This window comes from Pristiophorus japonicus, chromosome 7 (assembly GCF_044704955.1).
Source record: "Pristiophorus japonicus isolate sPriJap1 chromosome 7, sPriJap1.hap1, whole genome shotgun sequence".
Taxonomy (NCBI): domain Eukaryota; kingdom Metazoa; phylum Chordata; class Chondrichthyes; family Pristiophoridae; genus Pristiophorus; species Pristiophorus japonicus.
In genome coordinates this window covers 244,269,707-244,294,026 of record NC_091983.1, presented here as the reverse complement: position 1 = coordinate 244,294,026, position 24,320 = coordinate 244,269,707, and the positions used below count along the sequence as shown (strand labels likewise).

Genomic DNA, 24,320 nt, shown 5'->3' with positions numbered 1-24,320 from the left:
CTCTTATTCCCTTTTCCTCCTCTGAACTTTTTAACTGGTTCCCACTTGTATTCTCAACCTGCCATCTGTCCTACGCTCTCTTTTTCTGCTCCATCTTACTCTCTATCACTTTCGTCATCCAGGGAGCTCTGGCTTTGGTTGCCCTACCTTTCTCCCTCGTGGGAATGTACCTTGTCTGTACCCAAACCATCTCCTCTTTAAAGGCAGTCCATTGTTCGATTACAGTTTGGCCTGCCAGTCTTTGATTACAATTTACCTGGGCCAGATCCATCCTCAACCCACTGAATTGGCTTTCCACCAATTTAGTATTTTTACTCTAGATTACTCCCTGTCCTTTTCCATAGCTAGTCTAAACCTTCTGAGACTGTGATCACTGTTCCCCAAATGTTCCCCTACTGACACTTGCTCTACTTGACCCATCTCATTCCCCAGAACCAGATCCAGCAATGCCTCCTTCCTCGTTGGGCCTGAAATGTACTGATCAAGAAAACTTTCATGAATTCTTACCCCTCTCTGCCCTTTACACTATTACTATCCCAATCTGTATTAGGATAGTTGAAGTCCCCCATTATCACTACAGTTCTTGTACACTCTATAGTTCTTGCACCTCTCCGTAAGTTCCCTGCAAATTTGCTCCTCTATATCTTCGTACTAGTATAGAATACACCTAGTAGTGTAATGGCACCTATATTGTTTCTCAACTCTAACCAAATAGATTCTGTCCTTGGCCCCTCCAGGAATCTCTTACCAGCACTGTAATATTCTCTTCAATCAATACTGCACCCCACCTCCATTCCTTCCTTCCCTGTCTTTCCTGAACACCTTGGGCTGAATTTTTGGCTTGCTGCCGCCTCTGTTTTCATCCAGGAGGGGCGGCAATGGCGAGGGTAAGCTCTTCCGGGCAGGTGGCCAGATTTCAGCACTCCGCTGGGGTTTTCGGGGCCAGTTTTGGCAGGGCGCAGAGCATAACCACCCGGAAGAGGCGAGCTGGAATGCAATGCCATTGGTTGTGAAACCGGCTCGATTTTTGGCTCCCACCCGATCTGTAGTGCTTCATAGAGCACTGTGCTGTGAAAGCAGGTGGTCCAAAGTGTAGTGACTGCAGTGAGGTAAGTAATGCCGACCTCAGGTAAGTGTGATTGTTTTTTTTTTGCGATTTATATTGTGGTTGCGTGAGTTATTTATTGGGAATACTTCTGGTGTGTTTTTTTCAGGGTTTTTTTTCTCCCTAGGCCTCTCTTGGAGTGTTCCGAGGCTGGCTGTTTAGCTCTGGATTTTCGCATGCTCAGCCAGCCTAGCGCCCTAAGAGAGGTGTGCAATGCCGCCCTTAGCACTCCACCCCACACTCAGGGCCCAGCTGCCGAATTTTGCTGACTGAGACGCAAACTGTTGCCGGGCTCGAAGTTTACTGCCCTACCATCCCGAAATTAGCAAAGCCGAAAATCCAGCCTCTTGTATCCAGGAATATTTAGTACCCAATCCTGCCCTTTTTTGGGTCAGGTCTCTGTTATTGTCACAACATCATATTCCCATGTGCCTATTTGCACCTGCAGCTCACCAACCTATTTACCACACTTTGTGTATTCACATACATGCACTGTAAACCTAACCTAGGCATTCTAGTATTCTCTCTTTGTTGGACCCCACCTAATACCGTAGTATTTCTTACTCTAGTGCTATCTGTCTCTCCCAATCCTTTGTGCACCTTGTTTATCATTTCTAATGCTACATCCTGGTGCCTATCCCCCTGCCAAATTAGTTTAAACCCTCCTCAACAGCACTAGAAACTACCCCCCACCCCCCACCCAACACCTCCTGTGAGGACTCTCTGGGTGAAGAAGTTTCTCCTCATCTCGGTCCTAAATGGCTTACCCCTTATCCTTAGACTGTGACCCCTGGTTCTGGACTTCCCCAACATTGGGAACATTCTTCCTGCATCCAACCTGTCCAAACCCGTCAGAATTTTAAACGTTTCTATGAGGTCCCCTCTCACTCTTCTGAACTCCAGTGAATACAAGCCCAGTTGATCAAGTCTTTCTTGATAGGTCAGTCCCACCATCCTGGGAATCAGTCTGGTGAATCTTCGCTGCACTCCCTCAATAGCAAGAATGTCCTTCCTCAAGTTAGGAGACCAAAACTGTACACAATACTCCAGGTGTGGCCTCACCAAGGCCCTGTACAATTGTAGCAACACCTCCCTGCCCCTGTACTCAAATCCCCTCGCTATGAAGGCCAACATGCCATTTGCTTTCTTAACTGCCTGCTGTACCTGCATGCCAGCCTTCAATGACTGATGTACCATGACACCCAGGTCTCTTTGCACCTTCCCTTTTCCTAATCTGTCACCATTCAGATAATAGTCTGTCTCTCTGTTTTTACCACCAAAGTGGATAACCTCACATTTATCCACATTATACTTCATCTGCCACGCATTTGCCCACTCACCTAACCTATCCAAGTCACTCTGCAGCCTCATAGCATCCTCCTCGCAGCTCACACTGCCACCCAATTTAGTGTCATCCGCAAATTTGGAGATACTACATTTTATCCCCTCGTCTAAATCATTAATGTACAATGTAAACAGCTGGGGCCCCAGCACAGAACCTTGCGGTACCCCACTAGTCACTGCCTGCCATTCTGAAAAGTACCCATTTACTCCTACTCTTTGCTTCCTGTCTGACAACCAGTTCTCAATCCACGTCAGCACACTACCCCCAATCCCATGTGCTTTAACTTCATTGTGAGAGGATTTGAGTATAGGAGCAGGGAGGTCTTACTTCAATTGGTGAGGCCACACCTTGAATATTGTGTATAGTTTTGGTCTCCTAATCTGAGGAAGGACATTCTTGCTATTGAGGGAGTGCAATGAAGGTTCACCAGATTGATTCCCGGGATCGGCAGGACTGACATATGAAGAAATACTGGATCGGCTAGGCTTATATTCACTGGAATTTAGATGAATCAGAGGGATCTCATAGACACATATAAAATTCTGATGGGATTGGACAGGTTAGATGCAGCAAGAATGTTCCCGATGTTGGGGAGTTCCAGAACTAGGGGTCACATTCTAAGGGTAAGGGGTAAGCCATTTGGGACCAAGATGCAAAACTTCTTTTCTCAGAGAGTTGTGAACCTGTGGAATTCTCTACCGCGGAGAGTTGTTGAGGCCAGTTCGTTAGATATATTCAAAAGGGAGTTAGTTGTGGCCCTTACGGCTAAAGGGATCAAGGGGTATGGAGAGAAAGCAGGAATGGGGTACTGAAGTTGCATGATCGGCCATGATCATATTGAATGGTGGTGCGGGTTTAAGGGCCAAATGGCCTACTCCTGCACCTATTTTCTATGTTTCTCTGTTTCTATGTATCAAGAAGGATGATGGCGAGAGTGATGCACAGGAACCACAATGTATACGTAGTCCTTCACAGAAATTGTATCATATAGAACAAGAGAAAATGGGGGCACCAACGTTATAAGTCATCTTTATGAATACTGATATGAAACCTATCTCTACTACACCAGTCATTTAAAATGTATGCTGTGCATGAAAGACCGATGATGTGGCTTAGCCTTCATGTTGCTTTAATAATGGCTGTTAACTGATGTCCAGGTTTGTAATGACAAAAGTTCCATTGTATTTTCTTGCATGCAACTGCTTCATGAAAAGAAATCTGAATGGCTTGTATAGTGCAGACTGTTATTTAAAGTTTAAAAATGTGTGCTCGCTCTGCTGCATAGCTTTCAGCAGCATTTCAATCTATTGTCAACTTCAAAACTTTCAGCTGAATTTACATCTGTTTTATGTTTTACATATTAAGTTGTGTTGAAATAAATTAGTACAATGTTCTTCAAATTAGTTTCCCCGTGAAATATTCAATATTTACTTCTGTTATTAGTAATATTTTAAAGCAGGCACATTTTTGTTATAATTTTGTACCATTGCTTTTCTCATTCGTAGTTATTTAAAGAGGAGACTTTGGGACAGTTCAAGCAGTTTACTCTGTTTATCCTATATTAACGTAACAAAAGCAGATTATCTGGTCATTATCACGTTGCTGTTTGTGGGAGTTTGCTGTCCGCAAGTTGGCTGTCGCATTTCCCACATTACAACAGTGACTACATTCCAAAAGTACTTCACTGAGTGTAAAGCGCCTTGAGACGTACGGTGGTCATGAAAGGCGCGATATAAATCCAAGGGCTAGAACCTCCACTTCCTTTGTATGCTTAACGTCCAATTAACGCCTATTTTACCACTGAAATGACGGATAACCTCGATATATCGTCCATTTTGGCACAAAATGGAAACTGACGGGCTTTTTAGGAGACTTATCGCCGAGCGTTATTTTCCCAATGGGCTTAACGCTGAGAATAAATATGACCTTCTGGCCACTTTTTTGGGGCGGAATCAGCAGAATGGGTGAATTCAACGCCCATAATATCGGCCAGCGTTACTTTCTGCACGGAATTAATGCCGAGATTCAATATTAACGCCCGCCCACTGTTTTTTGTCGTAAAGAGCATATTTACCCAAAGTAGCGGCCATGGAATCGGCCATTGTCAATTTCACCACCTCGCACACATATCGCCCACAATATCGCTCGCTGATAAAACCGCCCAAAGAAAGTGGAACCAATCAGAACGGACGCCAGCAGTGTGGTTGGCATTTGCTAAATCCCACTCTTACATGAGGAGCTGATATCAGAAAGATTTGCCTGAAAGAGCGCTGATATGAGTGACAACGCTGACACACAGCTGGGTGTGTGCAGCTCAGTCATCGATGGTGCCCATCACCTTGGTGCCAGTTAAAGTTTACATTGATTGATGTTAAGTTGTATTTAACCCTTTCATGGTAAGGAATCACCAGTGTGTAATGGTCCAGCTATCTGAGACAATGGTTATCTTCAAAAGTTTAATACCAACATTGATCTGAAATCATAAATATCACAGCCAATAACACCCAACCACTGCCCACACCCCACTTTTTCCACCCTTGACATAAATCACATGTTCAACATGTCCACCAACACAGAATACAAAGGCAAAGCAGGAGCCTGGCTCCCAGCCACCATACATTGCAACAAATTGCATACACCCAGATGGAGATATAACACAGCCATCACCTGCGCACATGCACCTCACTTTCCTTCCCCCCTTCTCCTTCTTCTCCCAACCTCTACCCCTTCCCCTCCTCGCTCCACGGCTCCTGGCCGAGGAGCTCCTCAGGCGGTGCCTCATTGGGGGGGATGAAGGCAGATGCGTTGGTTGGACGGGTACGGGAGCGGGGGGTGCCGAGGGGGCAACATTCTCTGATGCAGAAGCAGGATCTTGGTCCTTGCTCTCATCTGTCGTTTGCAGTGGTGGTGCCATGCTCGGGGACTACTGGGAGGCCTGTGGAGGCAGTGTTCCTGGCTATCGCATCCAGGGACTCAGCCATGCATGGAATGTACTCGGTCATGGTGGCCAGGTGTCGGGATATGCCCCCCAATGCTTCGATGAGCTGGTCACTAATGTCTACAGTCCTCCTGGAAACTGTACCATCTCTCAACTGTCATGTTGCGCTCATTGAACAGACCTGCTGCGTCCACGAGGCCTCCGCGGGGTCGGCGCCATCCTGGAGACAAATGGGATGACTTGTGGAGAGGTGCTTGGGGCCTGCACCTCCAGAATGCAGGCGGCAATGACCGGAGGACCACTAGGATGGCATTGGGGTGGAATGGCTTCTGGAGCGTGGCGATGCAGGTTCTTCGAAGTCCGCGCTCTCATCCGTCGAGAACAGGCCCAGCGGATTGACGGGCGACAATCGGAGTTCCTCAGCACCAGATGTAGTAGGATCGTCCTGCCCCGTGCCCCCACATTCTGGCCGCTGTGGCCTTTCCTGGGGCTGCGCTGCTGGCTGAGCTGCAAAACACAAATGAGGTTATTAGAGGAGAAGGGGGTGCAGGGTGACAAGGTGAGTCCAGCGCTATACATATGCATGACAAAAGCACCACTGCTCTCAAAATCATTGCAGACATCACATTTCATGACCATCAACACATTGTGTTTTGCAATGATTTTCATTCGGCCAGCATTATTTCTATGACACTTTTTGAAATCATCCATCATATATGATTGTTCGGATATGAGTTGGTGTGACATCTATTGACTTTACATCACGCAATGGTGTGAGCTTTACTCACGTGGCATCAGTTCAGGGTCTGCAGATGAGTCCGTGGGGGTGCTTCCCCACGAGTGCGAGCACTCACTCCTCCATCTCAGTGATGTAGCTGGGGACTGGTGGCCCCCCACCCGTTCGCCTCTGCACGGACCTCATCGTCGACAGCTTCTTCTGTAAAACGTGACAGGACGACATGGCATGAGATCATTGCGTGACATCATTGCTAGGTACTGTCACAGACGCCGATACAACACATAACCGACAGATGTAATCATGATTATGATTATTATCATTCTTTACCTAAAGACATACACCGTGACCGCAGGCTTTGAGCAGAACATTCCTGGGAAAAGTGCAAGACCTCACATCTGCTGATAGTCACTCATGACTGTTACAAATCAAATTATATAAACACAGAAGTACATGTAGATCAATGTAATATTTACACTTGCAGATCCCACAAGGTCTTTCCATCGTTTGTGGCATTAGTTGCCCTCACACACCTCATTGGTCGCCAACGTGACCACCTCTGCTATCTCAGTCCCTATCCTCTGGTAGGCCTTTGGGGTGGGCTTCCCACACCCTCCCTGTGTCAAATCACACCAGCGTAACTTGACCTCCTAGTAAAACATAGAGATAGAAACATAGAAACATAGAAAATAGGTGCAGGAGTAGGCAATTCGGCCCTTCGAGCCTGCACCGCCATTCAATGAGTTCATGGCTGAACATGTAACTTCTGTACCCCATTCCTGCTTTCTCGCTATACCCCTTGATCCCCCTAGTAGTAAGGATTACATCTAATTCCTTTTTGAATATATTTAGTGAATTGGCCTCAACAACTTCCTGTGGTAGAGAATTCCACAGGTTCACCACTCACTGGGTAAAGAAGTTTCTCCTCATCTCGGTCCTAAATGGCTCACCCCTTATCCTCAGACTGTGACCCCTGGTTCTGGACTTCCACAACATTGGGAACATTCTTCCTGCATCTAACCTGTCTAAACCCGTCAGAATTTTAAACGTTTCTATGAGATTCCTTCTCATTCTTCTGAACTCCAGTGAATACAAGCCCAGTTGATCCAGTCTTTCTTGATATGTCAGTCTTGCTATCCCGGGAATCAGACTGGTGAACCTTCGCTGCACTCCCTCAATAGCAAGAATGTCCTTCCTCAAGTTAGGAGACCAAAACTGAACACAATACTCCAGGTGTGGCCTCACCAAGGCCCTGTACAATTGTAGTAACACCTCCCTGCCTCTGTACTCAAATCCCCTCGCTATGAAGGCCAACATGCCATTTGCTTTCTTAATCGCCTGCTGTACCTGCATGCCACCCTTCAATGACTGATGTACCATGACACCCAGGTCTCGTTGCACCTCCCCTTTTCCTAACCTGTCACCATTCAGATAATAATCTGTCTCTCTGTTTTTACCACCAAAGTGGATAACCTCACATTTATCCACATTATACTGCAGGAGAGAATAATTAGCCTCGTCCGAGAACATCCTGGCTCTTTTGCGGCCTCCAATGTGCTCCTCTCCCATCTCACTGCTCTCTCCAGTATCAGTCTCCACAGCGTGCTGTGATGCCTCCTCCTCGCCCTCCATTTTCAGGCAAATTCGGTCAAATATGTGGCTGGTAACACCTACTTTTTGTTTGTCGACATGCTGTGAATCTCTAAAGTCTCCCTCCTTCCTCCCAAAGCAGCCACAACACACCCAGCTATACCTTCAGTCCCTCTGAGCTCCCTCTCTCTCTGTCTCCTCTTCTGCGCATGTCATGCTGACCCTTGACCTCCAGAATCACGGGAATCGAGCGTTGCCATGCCGTTGCTAAGGACGGCCACACTTCACGGCAGGAGGTCAAAAAAATGTAACGCTACCGCCCATTTGATATCGCTCGCAGTAACGCCCATTTTCAAAAATGGAGACTAGGTGTTTTGAGAATGGGCGAGAAACCGGCGATCTGAAAACCCTTTTTTAATGCCCATGCCGGAAATAACCCCTATTTTTGGGCGATAAGCTCAAAAGTGGAGGTTCTAGCCCCAAGTCTTTCTTTTAAGAAATATCATTAGAAAATAGAAAGGGATAAATTAGAGGAAATATTTTCATCAGAAGGTTATTCAAATATTTATCACATGGAGCTCATTTGGCAGAAGTTGCAGGAAGATTTTATGAATTTGCCTCCTCAAATGGAGCTTCAGGAGTCAGGAACACATATCAGCAATCCTGTCCAATAGTTTTAATGAACCTTCCAGCACCAATGTCTTTCACTTTAAAAATCACATATGAACAACAACAGAAATTTGCATTCATATCGTAAAACGTCCAAAGATGCTTCAGAGGAGCATTCTCAGAACAAATTGGACACCAAGTCACATAAAAAGATATTAGGACAGGGGACCAAAAGTTTGGTTTAAGGAGTGACTTAAAGAAGGAGAGAGGGAGAGAGGTTTAGGGAAGGAATTCCAGAGCCTAGGGCCCAGGCAGTTGAAGGCACGGCCACCAGTGGTGGAGCAAAGGAAATCGGCAATGCGCAGAGAATTGGAGGAGAGCAAAGATCTCGGAGGGTTGTAGGGCTGGAGAAAGTTACAGAGATAGGTAGAGGCTCAATAGATAAAGGCAAAAAAACAGAAGAAAAGCTTTTTCAGTGTTCCTAAAGTTGCAAAGTTGAATTTCTGTGGGGGTTGTCCCGATCATCCCCTTTGGTGGATGATTAGGGAAACACAGAAATTCACCCTCTCGGTGCGTAGCTGGCATCCAGAGAGCTGAGGAAGTGTAACTGAATTGAAGCTATTTTTTATTTTTCAGGATCTATTGGAAGATGCAGAATCATGTCGAAGAAAGATGGAAGCTGCGTCAGCACTGATAGACGGTCTGAGTGGGGAGAAAACCAGATGGACAGACCAGTGCAAGGAGTTTAAATCACAAATCGCCAGGCAAGAGCTGCTCACTGCTTGTCAGTAACATTGAAGATTCCAGATTCCTGATTTAAACCCTGCTCGCCCGACAGGAACAGGTTAAAATCGCGGCAGAGTACTTACCGCTGCATTCCTGATGCACTCCTCACCTGTGCAATTTTAACTGCGCTCTGTTCAGTGCCTGCAGGCAGGTGGGACTTCATGAATACATTATAATTGGGGTCATAAAATTCAATAGGACCCCAACACCATTTAAACTAAAAATCACAACAGTCCTGCCCAGTGCCGGAATTGCCAGTAAACCTAGTGGCTAACGGATCTCAAGCCAGAAGAGTCCCAGAAAATGAAGTGATTTTTAATTTCTTGTTTCCTTGTGGACCAGGAAAAACTGGAGTGGTCCTCCAGGCTTCACAAGAAACCATGGGCCTCACTTGCCTCAAGCTTCCCTCCCCTTCCCTGACTGCGGTGTCCCCCTGACCCTTTCCCAACCACTGACCTGACTGGCAAGGACCATTCCTTTGATCCCCAATGGTGGTTTCCTAGCTCCCGCTAGGAGTCCCAACCCTCGCACTGTGATGGGGAATATACCGGAATGGGCAATTGGTCTCCCGAGAGTTGCTGCTGGTGATTCCATGTAAGCCCATGTTAGCGCGATTTACACATGTGCACTACCCAGCCATAATGGCTTGCAAACAACCAGCATTATCTGGGCGTTGCTGGTCTCCCTGAGGTTCAGAACACTCCACTTCACTACCGGTTTTGAGGATGATGCCTCAAACCGGGGATGGAGAGGGAGAAAAACACAAGTTAGGTGAGGGAGAGAGAAAGCAACACAAATTGGGGAGGGAGAGAGAGACAAACACAGAGAGAAGGAGAGAGTGAGAAACACAAACTGGAGAAGGAGAGAGCGAGGAAAACACAAACTGAGGGAGGAACAAAGTGAGAAACACAAAGTGGAGAAGGAGAGAGAGAGAAACACAAACTGGGGAAGGAGAGAAAGAGAAACACAAACTGGGGAAGGAGAAAGAGAGAGAAACACAAACTGAGGGAGGAATAGAGTGAGAAACACAAATAGGGGAAGGAGAGAGAGAACTGAACTGGGGAGGGAGAGAAAGAAAAACACAACTGGGGTAGAGAAACACAAACCGGGAGGGTGAATGGTAGAATCACAAACTGGGGAGCGAGAGAATGGTTACAGCACAGAAGGAGGCCATTCATTCCGTCAAGCCCATGCCGGCTCTCTATAAGATCACTTGAGCTAGTTCAACTCTCCCGTCCTTTCCCCGTAGCCCTACAATTTATTTTTCTTCAGGTAATATCCAAATCACATGAAAGCCACAATTGAATCTGCTTCCACCACCCCTTCAGGCAGTGCATTCCAGATCCTAACCACTCGCTGCATTAAAAAGTTTTTCCTCATGTCACATTTGGTTCTGCTGCAAATCACCTCAAATCTGTGTCCTCTGGTACTCGACCCTTCTGCCAATGGGAACAATTTCTCTCTATCGACTCTGTTGAGACCTCTTATAATTTTGAAGACCTCTATCAAAAGGAGAACAGGGCACTATGTAATTTCTATCCCAAACTGTGGAGAGAAACACAAATTGGGGAGAAAGAAAGAGAGAAACACAAACTGGGGAGGCAGAATTAAAGTCGGCCTGTATTAAGCATTGTTGTATAATGTGTTTTATTATGGGAGTCAGGCAGCTTTGGTGCTTTTCCCTGAGGATTAAGCCTTACCTCTCTGAAGCTGACTTCAATGGAGTCAGTGAATAGAATTAGGTTTGGTTTTGGTTTTATTTATTATTTTTATAACTTGCTATGTATTGTCATAAAATTCTAGGAAAAATTTAGTTAAAAGTTACTTATGTCGATATTTTTGTTGATTTTGTTGAAACCCGTTTCCACAGCCCCCGGCCTGGGGGCAATGTCTGATGGGTCGGCCCATCTGCCTGACCCCGGTCGGAAAGGCCTTACCACCCCATTACCGCCTCTTAGAAATGCACATCCACAGATCCCTGAAGATAGCAGGCCAGGTAGATAAGGTGGTTAAGAAGGCATACAAATACTTGCCTTTGTTAGCTGAGGCATAGCATATGAGGTTATGCTTAAATTGTACAAAACATTAGTTAGGCCACAGCTGGAGTACTGCGGCACCACATTACAGGACAGATTATTCTCCTCCATACCCTTTGCACGAGAGAGGGTATGGAGGAGAATAATGCGCAGAATGTTCATGAGTGAGTGTGTGTGACTGTGTGTGTAGGAGTGTTTGTGAGTGTGTGAGTGAATGTGTATGAGTGAGTGTGTGTGACTGTGTGTGTGTGTGTGTGTCTGTGTGTGTGTGTGTGTGTGTGTGTATGTGTGTGTGAGTGAGTGTGTGTGTGAATAAGTGAGTGTGTGTGTGTGAATGAGTGTGTATGAGTGAGTCTTGCAGGCCGAGACCACGCCGATTTCTGGGCTGGGCCACCACACGTTGCCCCCTCTGATGGCCCCGGCCTGCTGATGGTCTGATGGGACATTGGAGCGAGCAATGTGCAGTGGCAAGCCACTGCAGGGAGCAGCGCATGCTACTGCAGGAGGGCGACGGCTGTGAAGAAGGCGACTGGATTTGACGTCACCCAAATTTAGGTCGCAAATTGGAGTGCGGGCAGATACAGCTGAAGCGGCAATATCGGGTCGAAGGAGCAGCAAGGTCGTGGCGAAGGAGCGGCAAGAGTTCATGGAGGGACATGATTGGGACCCAGGAGAGGCGTGAGTTTGGGGCCCAGAAGGGGCGAGAGCCCAGGGGCAGAATAGGCCAGCCCACACTGCAATATGTCTGCGCGCTAGATCCATGCAGTAGAACTGGGCTCCAGTCGTCTTGGTTAAACCTTGCCACTGGACCAAGACCTAGCTCTGTCAAGCCCATGTGGTGGCTGGTGTGCAACGGCTACCACACGTTAAAAAAATCCACGCACAGGCATCTGCAATCCTTCAGGATGTAGTTCGGGGCCTGGAATATTAGGTCCTTCATTGAAACACCTGTGAACTTATCCCTTTTTGGCATGGAAGCAAGTCATCCTCGTTTTGAGGGATTTCCTATGATGATGACAGAGGAGATTTAAAAGGATTTTGCCTGGACTGGAGAATATTAGCTATGAGAAAAGATTGGTTAGGCTGTGGTTGTTTTCTTTGAGGGAACACCTGATTGAGGTGTATTAAATTATGAGAGTGGATATAAAAGGAGCTATTTCCTTCAGTGAGGAGTCAACAACCATGGGGCATAGATTTAAAGTAATTGCTAGAAGATTTATGTTACATTTGCAGACGATAGATATACTCTCTGTGTAGTCACTGTACAGTTGCATAAGATGGAGACTTGTTACCTGATGTACTATCAATCAGGTTTACACTGTGTATATACTACGCTGACACCACTAGAGGGTGCAACTGGTGGAGACCGGGGTTTCCTGCCCCATGGCAGAGGCTGTCCACCAGAGGGCACTGCGGTGGGAGACCTGAGGATCACCTGCATTGGTGTGCAGGGGCCAGTATAAAAGGCTGCCCACCATGCTTGTGCGTCACTCTGGAGTTACAAATAAAGGACCAAGGTCACTACAGTTTGAGTACAACACATTGCCTCATGGAGTCATTCATAAGTGCATTACAGACATAACAGTTTAGAGGGGCGATTTCTTCACCAAGAGGGTGCTGGGGGTTTGGAATTCACTATCTGAAAGAGTGGTAGAGTCAGAAATCCTCACCATATTTAAAAAGTACTTCATCATCATAGGCAGTCCCTCGGAATCGAAGAAGAACATAAGAACATAAGAACATAAGAATTAGGAACAGGAGTAGGCGATCTAGCCCCTCGAGCCTGCTCCGCCATTCAACAAGATCATGGCTGATCTGGCCGTGGACTCAGCTCCACTTACCCGCCCACTCCCCAAAACCCTTAATTTCCTTATTGGTTAAAAATCTATCTATCCGTGACTTGAAAACATTCAATGAGCTAACCTCAACTGCTTCCTTGGGCGGAGAATTTCACAGATTCACAACCCTCTGGGAGAAGAAATTCCCTCTCAACTCGGTCCTAAATTGGCTCCCCGGTATTTTGAGGCTGTGCCCCCTAGTTCTAGTCTCCCCGACCAGTGGAAACAACCTCTCTGCCTCTATCTTGTCTATCTCTTTCATTATTTTAAATGTTTCTATAAGATCACCCCTCATCCTTCTGAACTCCAACGAGTAAAGACCCAGTCTACTCAATCTATCATCATAAGGTAACCCCCTCATCTCCGGAATCAGCCTAGTGAATCGTCTCTGTACCCCCTCCAAAGCTAGTATATCCTTCCTTAAGTAAGGTGATTAAAACTGCATGCAGTACTCCAGGTGCGGCCTCACCAATACCCTGTACAGTTGCAGCAGGACCTCGCTGCTTTTGTACTCCATCCCTCTCGCAATGAAGGCCAACATTCCATTTGCCTTCCTGATTACCTGCTGCACCTGCAAACTAACTCCTTGGGATTAATGCACAAGGACCCCCAGGTCCCTCTGCAGCGCAGCATGTTGATATTTCTACCCATTCAAATAATATTCCCTTTAACTGTTTTTTTTTCCAAGGTGGATGACCTCACATTTTCCGACATTGTATTCCATCTGACAAACCTTAGCCCATTCGCTTAACCTATCTAAATCTCTTTGCAGCCTCTCTGTGTCCTCTACACAACCCGCTTTCCCACTAATCTTTGTGTCATCTGCAAATTTTGTTACACTACACTCTGTCCCCTCTTCCAGGTCATCTATGTATATTGTAAACAGTTGTGGTCCCAGCACCGATCCCTGTGGCACACCACTAACCACTGATTTCCAACCCGAAAAGGACCCATTTATCCCGACTCTCTGCTTTCTGTTATCCAACCAATTCTCTATCCATGCTAATACATTTCCTCTGACTCCGCGAACCTTTATCTTCTGCAGTAACCTTTTGTGTGGCACCTTATCGAATGCCTTTTGGAAATCTAAATACACCACATCCATCGGTACACCTCTATCCACCATGCTCGTTATATCCTCAAAGAATTTCAGTAAATTAGTTAAACATGATTTCCCCTTCATGAATTCATGCTGCGTCTGCTTGATTGCACTATTCCTATCTAGATGTCCCGCTATTTCTTCCTTAATGATAGTTTCAAGCATTTTCCCCACTACTGATGTTAAACTAACCAGCCTATAGTTACCTGCCTTTTGTCTGCCCCCTTTTTTAAACAGAGGCGTTACATTAGCTGCTTTCCAATCCGCTAGTACCTCTCCAGAGTCCAGAGAATTTTGGTAGATTATAACTAATGCATCTGCTTTTACTTCTGCCATCTCTTTTAATACCCTGGGATGCATTCCATCAGGACCAGGGGACTTGTCTACCTTGAGTCCCATTAGCCTGTCCAGCACTACCCCCCTAGTGATAGTGATTGTCTCAAGGTCCTTCCTTCCCACATTCCTGTGACCAGCAATTTTTGGCATGGTTTTTGTGTCTTCCACTGTGAAGAACGAAGCAAAATAATTATTTAAGGTCTCAGCCATTTCCACATTTCCCATTATTAAATCCCCCTTCTCATCTTCTAAGGGACCAACATTTACTTTAGTCACTCTTTTCCGTTTTATATATCGGTAAAAGCTTTTACTATCTGTTTTTATGTTTTGCGCAAGTTTACCCTCGTAATCTATCTTTCCTTTCTTTGTTGCTTTCTTAGTCATTCTTTGCTGTTGTTTAAAATTTTCCCAATCTTCTAGTTTCCCACTAACCTTGGCCACCTTATATGCATTGGTTTTTAATTTGATACTCTCCTTTATTTCCTTGGATATCCACGGCTGGTTATCCCTTCTCTTACCGCCTTCTTTTTCACTGGAATATATTTTTGTTGAGCACTATGAAAGAGCTCCTTAAAAGTCCTCCACTGTTCCTCAGTTGTGCCACCGTTTAGTCTCTGTTTTCAGTCTACTTAGCCAACACTGCCCTCATCCCACTGTAGTCCCCTTTGTTTAAGCATAGTACACTCGTTTGAGACACTACTTCCTCACCCTCAATTTGTGTTACAAATTCAACCATACTGTGATCCCTCATTCCGAGAGGATCTTTTACTAGGACATCGTTTATTATTCCTGTCTCATTAACAGGACCAGATCTAAGATACCTTGCTCCCTTGTAGTTTCTTGGAGTGGAAGACTTGCTTCCACTCTAAAAGTGAGTTCTCAGATGGCCCGAGCAGTCCAATCCAGGTATTACAGTCTCTGTCACAGGTGGGGCAGACAGTGGTTGAAAGTGTGGGTGAGGAGCCTGGTTTGCCGCACGCTCCTTCCGCTGTCTGCGCTTAATTTCTGCATGTTCTTGGCAACGAGACTCGAGGTGCTCAGCGCCCTCCTGGATGCTCTTTCTCCATTTTGGGTGGTCTTGGGCCAAGGATTCCCAGGTGCTGGTGGGAATGTTGCACTTTATCAAGGAGGCTTTGAGGGTGTCCTGGAAATGTTTTCTCTGCCCACCTGGGGCTCACTTGCCGTGTAGGAGTTCCGAGTAGAGTGCTTGCTTAGGGAGTCTCTTGTCAGGCATGCGGACGATGGAGCTGGTCGAGTGCGGTCAGTGCTTCAAAGCTGGGGATGTTGGCCTCAGCGAGAACACTGATGTTGGTGCGTCTATCATCCCAGTGGATTTACAGGATCTTGCGGAGGCAGCGCTGGTGATACTTCTCCACCATATGGTGCAGAGGATTTCCTGGAGTGTATAAGGGATGGTTTTCGAGACCAATATGTCGAGGAACCAACTAGAGAACTGGCTATCCGAGACTGGGTCTTGTGTAGTGAGAGAGGATTCATTGGCAATCTTGTTGTGGAGGCTCCTTGGGGAAGAGTGACCATAATATGGTAGAATTCTTCATTCAGATGGAGAGTGACACAATTAATTCAGAGACTAGCGTCCTGAACTTAAAGAAAGGTAACTTCGATGGTATGAGACGTGAATTGGCTAGGATAGACTGGCAAATGATACTAAAAGGGTTGACAGTGGATCGGCAATGGCAGACATTTAAAGATCACATGGATGAACTTCAACAATTGTACAACCCTGTCTGGCGTAAAAATAAAACGGGGAAGGTGGTTCAACCGTGGCTAACAAGGGAAATTAGGGACAGTGTTAAATCTAAGGAAGAGGCATATAAATTGGCCAGAAAAAGCAACAAACTTGAGGATTGGGAGAAATTTAGAATTCAGCAGAGGAGGACAAAGGGTTTAATTAGGAAGGGGAAAATAGAGTATGAGAGTAAGCTTGCAGGGAACAAAAAAGTGACTGCAAAAGCTTCTATAGGTATGTGAAGAGAAAAAGATTAGTGAAGACAAATATAGGTCCCTTGCAGTCAGAATCAGGTGAATTTATAATGGGGAACAAAGAAATGGCAGACCAAATACTTTGAACAAATACTTTGGTTCTGTCTTCACTGAGGAAAACACAAATAACCTTCTGGAAATACTAAGGGGACCGAGGGTCTAGCGAGAAGGAGGAACTGAAGGAAATCCTTATTAGTCAGGAAATTGTGTTCGGGAAATTGATGGGATTGAAGGCTGATAAATCCCCAGGGCCTGATAGTCTGCAACCCAGAGTACTTAAGGAAGTGGCCCTAGAAATAGTGGATGCATTGGTGGTCATTTTCCAACAGTCTATCGACTCTGGATCAGTTCCTATGGATTGGAGTGCAGCTAATGTAACCCCACTTTTTAAAAAAGGAGGGAGAGAGAAAACAGTGAATTATAGACTGGTTAGCCTGACATCGGTCGTGAGGAAAATGTTAGAATCAATTACTAAAGGCATAATAGCAGTGCATTTGGAAAGCAGTGACAGGATCAGTCCAAGTCAGTATGGATTTATGAAAAGGAAATCATACTTGACAAATCTAGAATTTTTTGAGGATGTAACTAGTAGAGTGGACAAGGGAGAACGAGTGGATGTGTCTTTGGACTTTCAAAAGGCTTTTGACAAGTTCCCACACAAGAGATTAGTGTGTAAAATTAAAGCACATAGTATTGGGGGCAATGTATTGAGGTGGATAGAGAACTGGTTGGCAGACAGGAAGCAAAGAGTAGGAATAAATGGGTCCTTTTCAGAATGACAGGCAGTGACTAGTTGGGTACCGCATGGTTCAGTGCTGTGACCCCAGCTATTTACAATATACATTAATGATTTGGCCGTCGGTTTGAATGTAATATCTCCAAGCTTGCAGATGACACTAAGCTGGGCAGCAGTGTGAGCTGTGAGGAGGATGCTAAGATGTTGCAGGGTGACTTGGACAGGTTAGGTGAATGGGCAAATGCATGGCAGATGCAGTATAATGTTGATAAATGTGAGGTTATGCACTTCGGTGGCAAAAACAGGGAGGCAGAATATTGTCTGAATGGTGACAGATTAGGAAAAGGGGAGGTGCAACGAGATCTGGGTGTCATGGTACACCAGTCATTGAAAGTTGGCATGCAGGTACAGCAGGTGGTGAAGGCGGCAAATGGCATGTTGGCCTTCAAAGCAAGAGGATTTGAATTTCGGAGCAGGGAAGTCTTACTGCAGTTGTACAGGGCCTTGGTGAGGCCACACCTTGAATATTGTGTACAGTTTTGGTCTCCTAATCTGAGGAAGGACATTCTTGCTATTGAGGGAGTGCAGCGAAGGCTCACCAGACTGATTCCCGGGATGGCAGGACTGACATACGAAGAAAGACTGGATCGACTAGGCTTATATTCACTAGAATTCAGAAGAATGGGAGGGGATCTCATCGAAACATATAAAATTCTGATGGGATTGGACAGGTTAGATGCTGCAAGAATGTTCCCATTGTTGGGGAAGTACAGAACCAGGGGTCACATTCTAAGGATAAGGGTTAAGCCATTTAGGACCGAGATGAAGAAAAATTTCTTCACTCAGAGAATTGTGAATCTGTGGAATTCTCTGCCACAGAAAGTTGTTGAGGCCGATTCATTAGATATATTCAAAAGGGAGTTAGATGTGGCCCTTACGGCTAAAGGGATCAAAGGGTATGGAGAGAAAGCAGGAATGGGGTACTGTAGTTGCATGATCAGCCATGATCATATTGAATAGTGGTGCAGGCTTGAAGGGCCGAATGGCCTACTCCTGCACCTATTTTCTATGTTTCTATGTTTCTCCAGTGCTTTGAGATGTCTGCTGTATGTGGTTCACATCTCTGAACCATATAGGAGGGCAGATATCACGACTGCCCTATCGAACATAAGCTTGGTGCCAGAGTTGAGATCCTGGTCTTCAAACACTCTCTTTCTCAGGCAACCGAAGATTGGGCTGGCACACTGGAGCGGTGTTGGACCTCGTCGTCAATGTCAGCCCTTGCTGATAGTCGGCTCCCGAGGTATGGAAAATGTTCCACGTTGTCCAAGGCCACGCCGTGGATTTTGATGACCGGGGTGCAGTGCTGTGTGGCGGGTTCACGTTGGTGGAGGACCTTTGCCTTACGGATGTTTAGTGTAAGGCCCATGCTTTCGTATGCCTCAGTGAAGGTGATGACGATGGTTTGGAGTTCAGCCTCTGAGTGTGCGCAGACACAATCGTCATCGCGTACTGTAATTCGATGACAGAGGATGGGATGACCTTGCATCTAGTTTTTAGGTGGTGAAGGTCGAACATGTTCCCATTGGTTCTATCATTTAGTTCCACTCCAGCAGGGAGCTTGTTGAGTGTGAGGTGGAGCATTGCAGCAAGAAAGATCGAGAAAAGCATTAGTGCAGTGACGCAGCCCTGCTTGACCCCGGTCCGGACGTGGATTGGGTCTGTGGTGGATCCGTTGGTCAGAATCACGGCTTGCGTGTCATCGTGGAGCAGGCGGAGGATGGTGACAAACTTTTGGGGTAGCTGAAAGGTAGGAGGAGGCTCCATAGTCCCTCACGGTTGACAGTGTCAAAGAAGGCCATGTACAAGGGTTGTTGCTGTTCCCTGCATTTTTCTTGTAGTTGTCACTCGGTGAAGATCATGTCCGTTGTGGCCCTTAGTGGACGGAATCCGCATTGCGACTCTGGGAGGAGCTCTTTAGACATGAGGAGAAGACGGTTGAGGAGGATTCTAGCAACGACTTTCCCAGTGGCCGACAGCAGCGAGTTTCCTCTGTAGTTGCCGCAGTCTGACTTGTCCCTTTTTTAAAAGATGGTCACGATTACGGCATCTCTGAGATCTGGCATTTCTCCACCTTCCAGATAAGAGAGATGAGGTCATGCCTTTGTGTCAATAGTGCTTCTCCGCCATACTTTAGTGCGTCGGCTGGGATTCCATCTGCTCCTGATGCCTTGTTCTTGAGCTGACGGATGGCCTTTTCCACCTCGTGCAGGGCTGGGGTTTTGCTGAGATGGTGGCGGGTAGCATGCTGCGGGATGGAGTCGAGGATACTCATGTCGAAAGCAGAGTCTCGGTTCGGGAGATCTTCGAAGTGCTCCTTCCAGCGGGCCCTGACTGCCTCAGTGTTCTTAATGAGTGCCTCTCCATTCTTGGCCAGCAGTAGGGTGGGGCCTTGGGTGCTTGGGCCGTAGGTGGACATGACTGCGCTGAAGAAACCTCGCACGTTGTGGTTGTCGGTCAGCTACTGGATCTCCTGTGCTTTCTCCATCCACCAACAATTCTTTAGGACGCGGGTTTTTTGTTGGACCTCAGCCTTCAGCTGCCTGTAGAGCTGCTTTGCTGCTCCCGAATTGGGATGCTGCTTTAGGTTCAGAAATGCTTGTGGCTTATTAGCTCCTGGATCTCCTGGTCGTTCTCATCAAACCAGTCTTGGTGTTTCCTGCTTGAGTGACCGAGTGTCTCTTCGCAGGTGCTGGTTATGGAAGCCTTGAGGGCAGACTAGGCGCTGTGAGCGTTCGTTGTTTGGGGACATCGAGGGTCGCCAGGTTGGCAGTGAGGCGCTGGCTATATAGGGCTTTCTTAACTGGCTCTTTGAGTGCCCCAGCGTTGATTTTTTTCGACAGCATTGTTTCTGTTGCCGTCGCTGTTTTGGGGCTTTATTGATGTTAATGACGGAGCAGATTAGGCGGTGGTCCATCCAGCAGTCATCGACTCCTGTAATGGCACGGGTGATGTGCATGTCCTTGCGGTCCCTCGCTTGGACGATGACATGGTCGAGCAGATGCCAGTGCTTGGAGCAAGGGTGTTGCCATGATGCCTTGTACTTGTCCCTCTGACGGAACAAGGTGTTGGTGATGACAAGGTCATGTTCTAGGCATTTTGTCAGGAGCAGGGTACGTCTGGAGTTGGTTTTCCCTACCCCCTCTCTGCCGATCATGCCTCCCTAGAGGTCTGTGTCCTTACCGACTCTGGTGTTGAAGTTGCCAAGGAGGCTTGTCGTCTGTCAGGACTCGGGACAGGGAATGTTTGAGATTGGAATAGAGTTTCTCTTTGGTCTCATCTGTTGTGTCGAATGTTGGGGCGTATGCGCTAATGACTGTGGCGCACTGGTACCGGGATAGGGTGAGTCGGAGAATCATGAGACGTTCGCTTATCCTGCAGGGGGAGCCTCTAAGATGGCCCACCAGCTCATTCTTGATGGTAAGTACATGGATGTGCACTTGAAGTGCCCTAACCTACAGGACTACGGACCAAGTGCTGTAAAGTGGGATTAGGCTGGATAGCTCTTTATTGGCCAACGCGGACACAATGGGCTGAACTGGCCTCCTTCCATGCTGTACATTTCTATGATTCTATGATTCTATGACATATGGGCACAGAAATTCAGTTGTGCGCAAAAATGAGCAATTAGTCGGATGGGCGCACACTGCATGCACAGTGACCACAAGACCATATGAAATTGGTGATGGCAGCTCATTATAATGATTCAATCATGCAGCCAGTGCTACCCTCGCTATTCATTGGCTATAAGCCTGTTTGCAGAGGCGGGGATTCAGTGTCTCTGACACCACTCAAAGTCATCCTCGATTCCAAGGGACTGCCTAAGAGAGAAAGACAGCCAGCACCTCTTAATTGGGAGGTGCACTCTGGCTGAAGTCAACAGGGAAACTGTCTGGAAGAGGTTCAATGAGGACACCCAGGTTTCTGATGCCATATTGGCGGCCCTAGTCCAGGCTGTGGACAGGAGGAAGGCGATCCTGTTCTCCCTAGAGAGTAGAAAGCCCTCCAAGCAACACCTGCTACAAAAGGCCCGTCAATGAGCAGTCCGGGGCGTGCGAGGAGGCGGGAGTTCGGGAGGCGAGCGGCCGGGAGGCGAGCATCCTACAAAAGGCCCGTCGGTGAGCAGTCCGGGGAGTTCGAGGAGGCGGGAGGTGGGTGGCCTACAAAAGACCAGCCGGTGAAGCTGCAGCAGGGAGGCAAAAAAGAAGTAGAAAGAAATCGAAAGGTGACATCACAGCCAAGGGGGTAAGTGATTGGCTGGTGATAGTTTTTCTTTTTCTTTTCTTTATCAGTAAGTAACATTTAGCATTGTTGTTGCCATATTAAGTTTATCTAGGGGTTAAGACATGGCAGGAGAGCTCAGACACGTGTTATGCTCCTCGTGTACTACGTGGGTAGTCAGGGACGCTTCCGGTGTCCCTGACAACTACGTGTGCGGGAAGTGCATCCGCCTGCAGCTCCTGACGGACCGCATTGCGGCACTGGAGCCGCGGGTGGATTCACTCTGGAGCCTGCACGATGCTGAGAATGACGTGAACAGCACGTAAAGGGTACACAGCCAGATAAGGAATGGGTGACCAACAGGAAGAGCAGTGCAAGAAAGGTAGTGCAGGGGTCCCCTGCGATCACCCCCCTGCAAAACAGATACACTGCTTTGGGTACTGTTGGGGGGGATGACTCATCAGGGGAGGGCAGCAGCAGCCAGGCTCATGGCACCGTGGGTGGCTCTGCTGCACAGGAGGGCAGGAAAAAGAGTGGGAGAGCTATAATGATAGGGGATTCAATTATAAGGGGAAAAAATAGACATTTCTGCGGCCGCAACCGAGACTCCAGGATGGTATGTTGCCTCTCTGGTGCAAGGGTCAAGGATGTCTCGGAGCGGGTTCAGGGCATCCTGAAAAGGGTGGGTGAACTGACAGTTGTCGTGGTGCATATAGGTACCAACGATATAGGTAAAAAACAGGATGAGGTCCTACAAGACGAATTTAGGGAGCTAGGAGCTAAATTAAAAAGTAGGACCTCAAAAGTAGTAATCTCAGGATTGCTACCAGTGCCATGTGCTAGTCAGAGTAGGAATCGCAGGATAGCGCAGATGAATACGTGGCTTGAGGAGTGGTGCAGAAGGGAGGGATTCAAACTCCTGGGACATTGGAACCGGTTCTGGGGGAGGTGGGACCAATACAAACCGGACGGTCTGCACCTGGGCAGGACTGGAACCAATGTCCTAGGGGGAGTGTTTGCTAGTGCCTTTGGGGAGGAGTTAAACTAATATGGCAGAGGGATGGGAACCTATGCAGGGAGACAGAGGGAAGTAGAATGGGGACAAAAGCCAAAGATAGAAAGAAGAAAAGTAAAAGTGGAGGGCAGAGAAACCTAAGGCAAAAAGCAAAAAGGGCCACATTACAGCAAAATTCTAAAGGGGCAAAGTGTGTTAGAAAGACAAGCCTGAAGGCTCTGTGCCTCAATGTGAGGAGTATTCGGAATAAGGTGGACGACTTAACTGTGCAGATAGCAGTTAACGGTTATGATGCAATTGGCATCACGGAGACATGGCTTCAGGGTGACCAAGGCTGGGAACTCAACATCCAGGGGTATTCAACATTTAGGAAGGATAGACAGAAAGGAAAAGGAGACAGGGTGGCATTGCTGGTTAAAGAGGAAATTAATGCAATAGTAAGAAAGGACATTAACTTGGATGATGTGGAATCAGTATAGCTACGGAATACCAAAGAGCAGAAAACGCTAGTGGGTGTTGTGTACAGACCACCAGGGGTCATAGTTTAAGGATAAGGGGTAAGCAATTTCGGACTGAGATGAGGAGAAACTATTTCACTCAGAGAATTGTGAAGTGGAATTCTCTACTACAGAAAATTGTTGAGGCCAGTTCGTTTGATATTCAAAAGGGAGTTAGATGTGGCCCTTACGGCTAAAGGGATCAAGGGGTATGGAGAGAAAGCAGGAATGGGGTACTGAGGTGAATGATCAGCCATGATCATATTGAATGGTGGTGCAGGCTCGAAGGGCCAAATGGCCTACTCCTGCACCTATTTTCTATGTTTCTAACTCCAGCAAATTTGTCAAACATGATTTCCCTTTCATAAAGGATGTTGACTTGGCTTGATTAAATTATGCTTTTTCAAATGTCCTGCTACTGCTTCCTTTATAATGGACTCCAACATTTTCTCAACGACAGATGTCAGACCAACTGGTCTATAGTTTCCTGCTTTCTGTCTTTTTTAAATAGGAGCGTTACATTTGCAGTTTTACAATCCGCTGGGACCTCCCCAGAATCTAGGAAATTTTGGTAGATTACAAACATGCATCCACACTTTTTATGAAAGGGAAATCATGTTTTACAAATTTATTAGAGTTCTTTGAGGATATGATGAGCAGAGTGGATAAAGTGGAACCAGTGAATGTCGTGTATTTGGATTTCAAGAAGGCATTCGATAAGGTGCCACACAAAAGGTTACTGCGCAACATGGAAGCTCATGTGGTCTGGGGTAATATATTCTCATGGATCTCTCTCTTCCCATAGGCAGCCCCTCGGAGTCGAGGATGACTTGCTTCCACACTAATCTGACTTCTCAGGTGACTGATGAGTTCAATGCGGGATCTACAGTCTCTGTCACAGGTGAGGCAGACGGTGGGTGGGATGCTTGGGTTAACGTCTGCTCCTTCCGTTGTTTGCGCTTGACTTCCACGTGCTCCCGGCGAAGAGACTTGAAGTGTTTGGCGCCTTTCCAGATGCTTCTCCTCCACTTTGAGCGGTTATCGGCCAGGGATTCCCAGGTGTTGTTGGGGATGTTGTTCAAGGAGACTTTGAGGGTGTCCTTGAAGCATTTCCTCTACCCACCTGGGACTCGCTTGCCGTGTCGGAGATGTGAGTGGAGCACTTGTTTTGGGAGTCTAGTGTCGGGCATGCGGACGACATAGCCCGTCCAGTGAAGTTGATCGAGCATGGTCAATGCTTCGATGCTGGGGGATGTTGGGCTGAGCATGAACATTGATGTTGGTGCACCTATTCTGCCAATGGATTTGCAGGATCTTGCAGAGGCAGCATTGGTGATACTTCTGCAGTGCCTTGAGGTGCCTGCGGTAC

At 46.9% G+C, this 24,320-nt stretch overlaps 1 protein-coding gene across 2 annotated transcripts in view; it reads left to right on the top strand.

Annotated features, from left to right (window-relative positions):
* Positions 1-24,320, top strand: part of LOC139267485 (dynein axonemal heavy chain 8-like) — a 2,569,686-nt gene that overhangs the window by 2,311,922 nt on the left and 233,444 nt on the right. For both annotated transcript variants that reach the window (XM_070885867.1, XM_070885866.1), the window contains one exon: positions 8,960-9,087. In XM_070885867.1, coding sequence (XP_070741968.1) covers positions 8,960-9,087 — 128 coding nt within the window. The remainder of the gene's footprint in view (positions 1-8,959; positions 9,088-24,320) is intronic.